We start from the raw sequence: 9,944 nt of genomic DNA on the forward strand, positions 1-9,944 counted from the left end.
GTAAACAAATGTTGCAAATTATTGAGAGTACAAATTAGTTCAGTCTGTGTTTTTTGTGGTCAAAAATACATTTATTTCAGAATAAAATGAATGAACAGATTAATCAAAGTATTGTCCATCGCTGGCTACTACTGTTTCCCACCTCTCACACAATTTTCGAATTCCATCTCGAAAAGATGTATCGTCTTTTGAGGCGACCCGAGTTAGGAGCCGACTTTCGATTTCTGCGAAAGAAGTGAACTAGTGATCTGCCAAATCGTGCAGAATCCGTCGGGAACAACCAGTAATCAGAAGGAGCAATGTCTGGTGAATAAGGCGAGTGCAGTAAAATATCCCACTTGAGTGCTTTAAAGTTATTTTTGTACGGCTTTTGCGATATGAGGCCGACCGTTATCATGCAGAAAAATAACTTTGATATGTCGTTGCTCGTATTCCGGCTGTTTTTCTCGTAATGCACGGCTCAAACAATTGAAGCCTATACCCATTGCCTGTAATGGAATTGGTAGGTTGTAGCAGCTCATAGTATACAACACCATTCTTGAAACGTTGAAACCATTCCCTACATGATTTATCAGTTCGAGCATTGTGACCATAAACTTCTACAAGCATTCGGTGCGCTTAAGCTGCACTTTTCCTCCAATTAAAGCAGAAACACAAAACCTCCCGCAAATGCTGCTTAGCTACCACAAAATTTGACACATTCAACGAAGTAAAAAATAGGGTTTTTGTATGAAACTCAAAGCGATGTAAAATGAATGTTATTGACAGATGTCTAAGCTCTCTGAAGCCAGCTGTCACTATGAAACATTCATAACAGCCAGAGCCATCTTTTGAAAACGGACCGAACCAATTTGTACTCCCAATATAAATAATTTTAACAAGTTTGAATAAGATCTAAAAAAAAAAATTTCTTATTGGATCATTCTTGATACAGAGGTTTATTAAATTGAAAAACATGATTTGAAAAAGAAAAATACATAAAAGAGAATACAGAAAACATAAAAAAGGTTTCAAGATTACGTACAATATTAATTAATTACAAACTTAATCAGTTTTATGATTTTCAGGAAATATTTTCATGAAAATTAATAAAATTTAAACCCGTCAAATTTCTTATTCAAAAGGCTAATATTTGTAACACAGCTGACAAAGATTCAAAATATACTTGCACAAATAGCGCCCAACATTTCTCTCTCCATTTGACTTATTTTGCGTGCATTACAATCAAATTGATTGCTTGGAAAATGTTGGTTGGTATACTCTTTCTTTAAAGGGGAGGCCAAATAAATAAATTTAACCCTTTGGCTACTAACGGGACTCATTTGTCGGAACAAATGTTTAAAAATTACTAATGGGGTGAAAAGCACATAGAAACTCATTGTAATATGTCCCAGTCATAGAGTCAAACCAAGTATAAGTGTTTCATGTGTCAAATATCCCCCAGATGGCGCTACCTAGATGGCACTAAAGAGTTTCTTGCATGAAATAGCAGTGTGATTTTGCGCTGGGACAGATATATCTCACTAGTATTCTTCATTGGGACAGATATATCCAACTCATATAATTCATTGGGATTGTTATGTCCATTCATATTTTATTCATATTTTCTCAAATGAATATAGAAAAAAGAACATATATGAATTGTCCAATGTGTAATGTCGGGTTATGCAAAGATTGCTTCACCCTGTATAATACCATGTTAAAGAAAAGTCTAGATAATAAATTTTTCGGAATGATAGATGTGTGCTTGTTGTAAGTCGATCAGTACAGGTGGGGAATATGTATCCCACCATTAAGTACGGCCGGGACATATATGCCCCAGCCTCTAAATTGATAAAGGCTAGTCAGAATAATCCCAAATACTAAATTTGCCTTATTTGTGACCTATTTTGTCCCTTTGAATAATGAACTGGACAAAAAAAATCATTTTTTCAAAATTCGTAGTCAAAGGGTTAAAAAAAGGTTGAAACAATAAAATATTGACATACCACATTCTTAAAACTTGCTCCTCATAACAGCAACTCTTGTGAAAACTGAGAAACAGCAACCATCTTCTTGAATTCAGTTATACATACTCTTTCAGCTGAAAAAAACATGTAAAAAAATTAATTACATCATCTTTGTAAAATAATTTGCTCGCAAATTACAGTTTGAATAAAATATTCTTTTAATGGAGTATCCATTAAAAGAATATTTTATTATATATTTTTAACAATGTTAAATGCTTTACAAAAATCATCATCATCATCATATCTGGCCAGACAGCCCAGGGTGGGCCAGTGCCTTCCTTTGAATTCGAATCCACTTCTCTCTACTTTTGACACTTGTTCGCCAGTTTTTCTCCTTTAGAGTAAGGAAATCAGTCTCAACTAAATCCAGCCATCTCAGCCTGGGTCTACCTCTTTTCCTGTTCGTTAGGGGTTTGTGTAATAGGATTTTCTTTAAATTTGAGTCATCATTCCTTCTGAAAATGTGAGCTGCCCAGTTCATTCGATTTATTTTTATGAATTTCACAATATCTGGCTCTCTGTTGATCAGTCGTGAATTCTCTTCTTTAGACTTCGTAACAATTTGTTTTTTTTACAGGATGGGGTTGTTAGCCTCATGCCCAACCTGGAGGACCAGGGTGTTCCTCTTGGTCTGGTGTCTCCCCTCCGACCTGTCCGGCTTGGGTGACCCTACCAGTAGCTAAGCTACCCCCGGCATAGCTCTCAGGATCGACAACGCACACAAACCACACCACCACCATAAGGTGGGAGCTTTACAAAAAATAATATATATTTACAGATCAGGGGTGCACAACCTTTTTGAATGATGGGACACTTACTCAGGTTGAATAATAAAGGGGCCGCACGCGTACTTAGAGAAGTTAAAGGCAAAAAAAAAAAATTTTTTTTTCTATAAACATAAGCACTTATTATTTTTATCAGTAAACCTAGAATTTATGAGTAATATTTTCAGAGAATTACTTTTAATTTTTAAAAATACTTTCAATTAATAAAAATTATTCAAAAATAAAAAACCTGATCCTTTTTTTAATAAATTTCGCTTCTTAAAAATTTATGTATTCAAAAAAATACAAAAAATGGATAAAAGAAATGTGGGGGTTTTTTTTTTGGTCATATTACATCGTACAAAAAATCTTAGTAAAAATTTAAAAAAAAAAAAAAAATTTCGCTTCACAGAATGAAAATATAAAAGATAATTCAATAAATGTATATTTTGATGGTTAATACAAATTCAAATGAAATATATTTTAATTGAAATTATAGGAAAAATCACTTGGATTTGAGATGAAATCGGCAAAAATAATGCCAGACAAAAAGTGATTACTCAAATTCGAAATTAATGTATCTTAACATCGTATTAAAAGTATTGAATTTTTTAAAAACCATGCAAAATTCTGAAGCAATTCTGATGGAGTAAGAGATCGAGAAACACAGATTTATTTACTACAAAATATATGTAAATTGAGCTCGCCAAACAGTGATGACTCAAATGTACGATTCAAAATTTTCCACATTTTTTTTATTTTTCAAAAAAAAAAATATTCTATTGTGTACAGAAGATTTTGTGGGTAATAGTCGGTGGGCCGCAGCTTGTGCATCCCTATTATAGATAGAAAGTGGCATTTTCTTTAATCTTAAAACTCAAAATACATGTCACTTAATTTCCAGTGTACATGGAAATTTATGTTTAAAATGGTGACAACATATTGACCACAGATTAATTTTATTAATTGCATTTAATTCAAAGAATATCTGGATTATCAAAATAAAATATACAATCTGAATCTAAATGAACAATAAATAAAAAAAGAAAATGTGGATATAGAACTAAATTTTGTTAAAGTCTTTAACCATAATGAAAATCTCACTCACAGAACACTTAATAAGGGATTTATAAATGTTACAAATTTCTTCTTTTTCAGTCTTTTATTTTCATGAAATTACATTAAGACAACTTTTATTTTATGTCATGTGGTCAGAAGTATAATTTACAATTTCAATGCACATTTACACGCAAATATGGCTTTTAGTTTTTGTATGTACACCATAAAATGAAAAATAATTGATTTTAACAATTTTCGAAAACATTTTTAGATCGACTTTAATAAGCGAAATTAAATGAAAGAAACCTGATTAGGATTTTTTTTAAAATAAAATTATATAAAGTATAAAAAAAATTGTTAAAATTAATGTGTAAACTATCTAATCTTGTTTAATATTCTAATATTATTAATAATTGTCTAATATTGTAGATAATTGTTTAATAATTTTCATGAAATTACATTAAGACAGCTTTTATTTTATGCCATGTGGTCAGAAGTATAATTTACAATTTCAATGCACATTTACACGCAAATATGGCTTTTAGTTTTTGTATGTACACCAAAAAATGAAAAATAACTGATTTTAACAATTTTCGAAAACATTTTTAGATTGACTTTAATAAACGAAATTAAATTAAAGAAATTTGATTAAGATTTTTTTTTAAAAATAAAATTATATAAAGTACAAAAAAAAATTATTAAATTTAATGTGTAAACTATCTAATCTTGTTTAAGATTCAGTGGAAATCGCCAGTTCATGATAGTAGTAAAATAAAAAGACTAAAAAAATTTTTTTATCGAATTGAATGAATAAACCTCTCGACATAATGTGAAATTATTTTTTAATAATACGCTCGAATTTTTTTTTATATATATTATTGCAATATATTTTAAGAACATTGCAAAATAAGTGAACAAACAATGAGATTGGGATAATGTAGAAATCTTTTGCAAGCGATATCTGGATAACCTCTACTTACTTGCAACATCCAGTATTGCGAAATCGTTCCATCTGTTTCGGCGCCAAAACAAAACCATTCCTCACCGAATCAAAAGTCGTCTGACTTACATCTAAAATCTTCAAAAAAGAATAAATACTTTCAGGTATCTTTGCAAACGAATCGAAAAATGAGGAAAATAATGACTTCAGTGAAAGCGATTTGTAAACGAAACCAGAAAAGAAAGCGACATTTGAATGGTGTGAGCAGTGAAAACAACCTCAAATGAATTATCAAGCTTACTTTGAAAAGAGGTGAGGAAACTGGGCTGCCATATTAGACGGATGATTGTCCGTTTATGAGAGCGCCAAACATGTATTTGCACTTTCCTCCCCAAGAAATAAAGATTATGGGTGAAAGAAAGAAAAAACAACCGAGAGTTAGTCAAAATTAACAAGGATAAATATTTTTTCGCAAAATAATTTGTCCAAAAATAATCTTGGATTGAGTGGAGGGCAAATTTGGGATCAAAAATAAATAAGACAGAGAAATAAATGACTACTAGAAATTTTAATGATGAAGAAAAAAAATATTAGCAGAAGCTGTTTTAATAAACCGATGAATTTATATTTCATTCATTTTAGAATTCTTGACATAAAATATTTAATAAGGAAAAATTACAGTTAAGGTAAAAACAAAAAAAAAAACCTTTTTTAATACAAGGAGTAAAAATAAAAATAACAAGAAAAAACCTTTTTTGATACAAGGAGTATAAAAAAAAATAACAAGAATAAAACCTTTTTTTATTCAAGGAGTAAAAAAAATTAACAAGAAAAAAAACTTTTTTAATACAAGGAGTAAAAAAAAAAAATAACAAGAAAAAAACCTTTTTTAATACAAGAAGTAAAAAAATAACAAGAAAAAAAACCTTTTTTAATACAAGGAGTAAAAAAAAAAATAAGAAAAAAACCTTTTTTAATACAAGGAGCAAAGAAAACAAAACGTATTAGTATTTTCAAATAAATTCAGCTAATAATAGATAAAAATAACGATTGGCACCCGTTTTCGTAAGAAGCCTTAAGCGATGCAAATCATACATCGCAAGAAAATCCAAAAATGAAAAGCAATACATCAATTATATAGTTCACGTGAAACAATAATAAAATTGAATAAAGTCGCATTTTTTTTTTATTTTTCAGGAATTATCCAACCATTAAATTTTGTTTTATGCCAGAATGTGAAATAAATCTGCGTGTTTAACAATCGAAAATGTTTTTTTGTTCATTATTAAATTAAACATTTAAAAAAAAGCAATCTTGGGAATCAACCTTTGGGATTTTCATGAATGCTTATAAGAATCTTTTAATTAGGTTTGAACTTTGGAATCACACGTATGAGTCATTAAATGTGCATTTTTTTTAAAAAAAAAATTAAAGGTCACAATTATTACACAGACTAAACATTTTATTTAAATAACTGCAAAAAAAAAAACGCATTTGTTCACTACAAATGTATGAAATGAGATAGCAGGGGAATTTTTGGAGCCTTAGAATACGATTTTGATGTCACGATGATTAATAACTGAGTTGAGATTTTTCCTCAAGAAAAACCCAATTTTTCTGGGACACTAGGGGGAAAAAAACTAGACAAAATGTTGTTGTAGTTCATTTACGTCGCACTAGAGCTGCACAATGGGCTATTGGCGACGGTATGGGAAACATCCCTGAGGATGACATGCCATTACAATTTTGATCCTCTGCAGAGGGGATGGCACCCCTGTTTCGGTAGCCCGACGACCTGTACGCGAAGTTGAGCACTTTACGGCAGAACAGTTTAATGAGGACCCATACCGCACACCCTCGGTCTCTACGCAGACTAATCCAAGTGGTCACCCATCCGCCCACTGACCGCATCCAGTGATGCTTGACTTCGGCGATCTGCTGGGACCCGTGTCTTAACGATCAGTCCATTGCGGGACCTACATAAAATGGAAGAAACTAAAAAATGACCAAAGCATTTAATTGTTTGGAAATAGTTATCATAAGAATAGTTTAAACAGAATAAATTAAGGCAGCAACTGAGAGTTAAAAGTTTTAGCTTTGATATATAAAAAAAAATTCTGTCAACTTAATAAAGAAGTCAAACTATTAAATAGATTCATTTTCAACCTATTACCATATTAGGCGGAGAACATTTTCGCAAATTCTGAAAATATGCTTAGTTGTGGCTTAAATTTAAAAAAATTATAAAAAAAATACCCATTAGCAAAATAGTTGTTGTCTAAATTTTTTTTTGTAAAAGTAACTTTATTGTGTTTTAATCTTTAACTGTTAATCCTAAACGGCTCGGTACATATTTGAATGCAGCTCAGGCATATTCTGTGTAAATTCTTTTGATGACTGAATAGACATTGAACAGCCAGCCAATCGAGATCAATATTTGCATTAGTACAATGGTGTTTGAAGGAAATTGTAAGCTGCATCATACACCCGTTTCGGATTCACAAGTTCATACATCAAATATGATTTGAAAGCTAGGCTTTTTTTTTCAATCTAATACATATAATTCTCTTACGTGGCTCCCAAATTNAATGGTGTTTGAAGGAAATTGTAAGCTGCATCATACACCCGTTTCGGATTCACAAGTTCATACATCAAATATGATTTGAAAGCTAGGCTTTTTTTTCAATCTAATACACATAATTCTCTTACGTGGCTCCCAAATTTTGGCTGTACTTCTTTTCCGCCGGTGGCAACGTTTGCTTTGTTTTGTTTACGTTACTATTTCTCATACACGGCGAATCGACCAATGATTGCCGCTAAAAATGTCACATGCCAAATCTAGCTCTAGGTGGCTCAACATATAGCGCTTTTAGAAACGGAAACTGAAATAACCAGAGAGCATCAGCTGCAGCAATCTCATACTATTAAGCTAGGCAGAAGTGAGTAGTCTTTGTCGATAGATCTCTATTTAGTATTTTGTCGAAAGCGCTTTTTTTTTTACGAANATAACCAGAGAGCATCAGCTGCAGCAATCTCATACTATTAAGCTAGGCAGAAGTGAGTAGTCTTTGTCGATAGATCTCTATTTTAGTATTTTGTCGAAAGTGCTTTTTTTTACGAATTTATATATGTGGAATACAGATCTGACCTACGAAGCAACCATCCCAATCACGTGACATCAAGGACACTTACACCTACATTTTTTTACTTGTACACCATGTAGTTGGAATGACTGGCTCGAGAAGGAAGCCAGCAGAAATTGTAGCTTATTTGCCTATTATTGTTAATATATATTTTTATTAAGTTTAGCGTATCTCCTTTTAAATAAAACCCTCTCTTCACCCCCTTTATTCCACAAATGGGGGCTCGACCACGGGAATGTGGATTACGATTTGAATAGCCAACGAGTCAAGGTTCAGCTACTAGTGAACCAACATTTATTCTGCAAAGAAACCTTTGAAGTAGGTGACTTTCTATTTTTTTTCTTCTTTTTGTGAACATTGTGAATATGTATAAGGCATCAAAAACAGACTTGATAACTTTAACCCAAGAAATAAAAATTCCCACTCCTTCTAACGCTACAGTAACCGAACTAAAAACTATAATTGAAAATTCAGACGAATATAAAAAAGACCCGAACACAGTAAAGGAACTATTAGACGAAATTATAAACGCAAGGAAATTAATAGCTGACGAAGAATTAAAAATGCAACAACTTAATTTAGAACTAGAAAAAGTAAAATTAGCTAGAATAGAAAAAGAAATTCAACTTCAATCACTTAGTCAAAATGAGCGGGATATGAGCGTAAACAGCAGTTCTGATTTAACAAATTCGCATCAAGATTTAGAATCACTTATTAAAAGTATACGAACCTTAACAGTAACTGTTCCGAGAAATCCTGAAAATCTTGGCTTATTCTTTAATTCTTTGGAGCGAGCATTCAAAACCAAAAACGTAAAAGATTAACTTAAATCCGAAATTCTCATAGCAATTTTGCAAGAAAAAGCAAACAAAGCGCTTTTATACGTGGAAGAGGAATTAAAAAATTACCAAAAACTTAAATCATTAATCTTAAGAGAAAACCAAATAACCCCTCAACAGTGTCTATTTAATTTTCGCCACCAAAGAAAAAATTTTGATGAATCACACATTCAATTTGCAACATGAATTCGTTCAACTTTTGAGTATAATTTACGTCTGAGAGAAGTAAATGACTTTAAAACATTATGTGACTTAATCATTTCGGATAAAATCTATGAAACACTAGACAGAGACACATCCGCCCATATTGGCGTAAGACAGGCTAATGGTTGGATCAAGCCTCTAATAAAGTAAATAGGAACAATTGCAGCAAAAAGAAAAAAAAACGCATCACTATATATTGCTAACATTTTTACTATTTGTGTAATGCACCATTAAGAAATAAAAGTTAATAACTTCAACAAGGAATGAAAAAAAAATTGAGTGAATTAATACACTTATTATTAAAGTTTATTTGCACAGTAAAAAATTCAACTAGCACAATCTTATTAATTTATTTTTATATAGCGGAAGATTGCGGCGACCCCCTGTATTTTGAGGGTCAGAAACTCGACTCCTGTTTGTTTTAGAAAAATAACGTTTTTGCGTCTGATTATGAAAATTAAAATATCGTCTACACAAATAACCACGTTTAAAGTTACCCCCTGGGAAAGAGTTTGAACGTGAAAGTCCGATCATTGGGAGAAAAAGTTATTCAAAGTGGTTTGATTTTTCTTTGCGCACTGCACTTCATGCATATAAATTAATAAAAACTTAAACTATTCACATATTTCTGAAATACAATTTTTACTTCAATTAAAATTTAAACTTCTGAAGCTTGAAGACATGAAAATATCTTTTAAATATCGCTGTATCCATCATACAACTTGTAGAAGGTAAGAAACTGATTGTTTCTGTCACAGTATCTGTTATAGCATCTATCTTCTATATTATATAAAACGCTAATACGTACGTATGTATGTATGTATCAATAAAACCGATGATATTTCTTTTCTCGCGCTGGCAACATTTTTCATTTTTAATTGATTGGATTCGGCGCGCAAGAGCACGTAGTGAGCAACCAGATAACAATAACCAGAGTGAGCATTATCTGGTTGTTCAATTCAGATTCATGCACTAAAAACATGACA

General features: G+C 31.5%; 1 protein-coding gene across 4 annotated transcripts in view; it reads right to left on the minus strand.

The window, feature by feature from the left end:
• LOC107448433 (RND transporter family member dispatched) overlaps positions 1–9,944 on the minus strand; it is a 51,277-nt gene that overhangs the window by 21,279 nt on the left and 20,054 nt on the right. For 2 of the 4 annotated variants that reach the window (XM_016063617.3, XM_016063625.3), the window contains one exon: positions 1,989–2,083. The exons of 1 other annotated variant lie outside the window; for it this stretch is intronic. In XM_016063617.3, coding sequence (XP_015919103.2) covers positions 1,989–1,993 — 5 coding nt within the window. In that variant the 5' untranslated portion in view covers positions 1,994–2,083. Of the gene's footprint in view, positions 1–1,988; positions 2,084–4,812; positions 5,072–9,944 lie in introns of those variants that run through there. One more of the 4 variants, XM_016063638.3, reaches the window with a different exon arrangement.

Source organism: Parasteatoda tepidariorum, chromosome 10 (genome assembly GCF_043381705.1).
Source record: "Parasteatoda tepidariorum isolate YZ-2023 chromosome 10, CAS_Ptep_4.0, whole genome shotgun sequence".
In the NCBI taxonomy this organism is placed as follows: domain Eukaryota; kingdom Metazoa; phylum Arthropoda; class Arachnida; order Araneae; family Theridiidae; genus Parasteatoda; species Parasteatoda tepidariorum.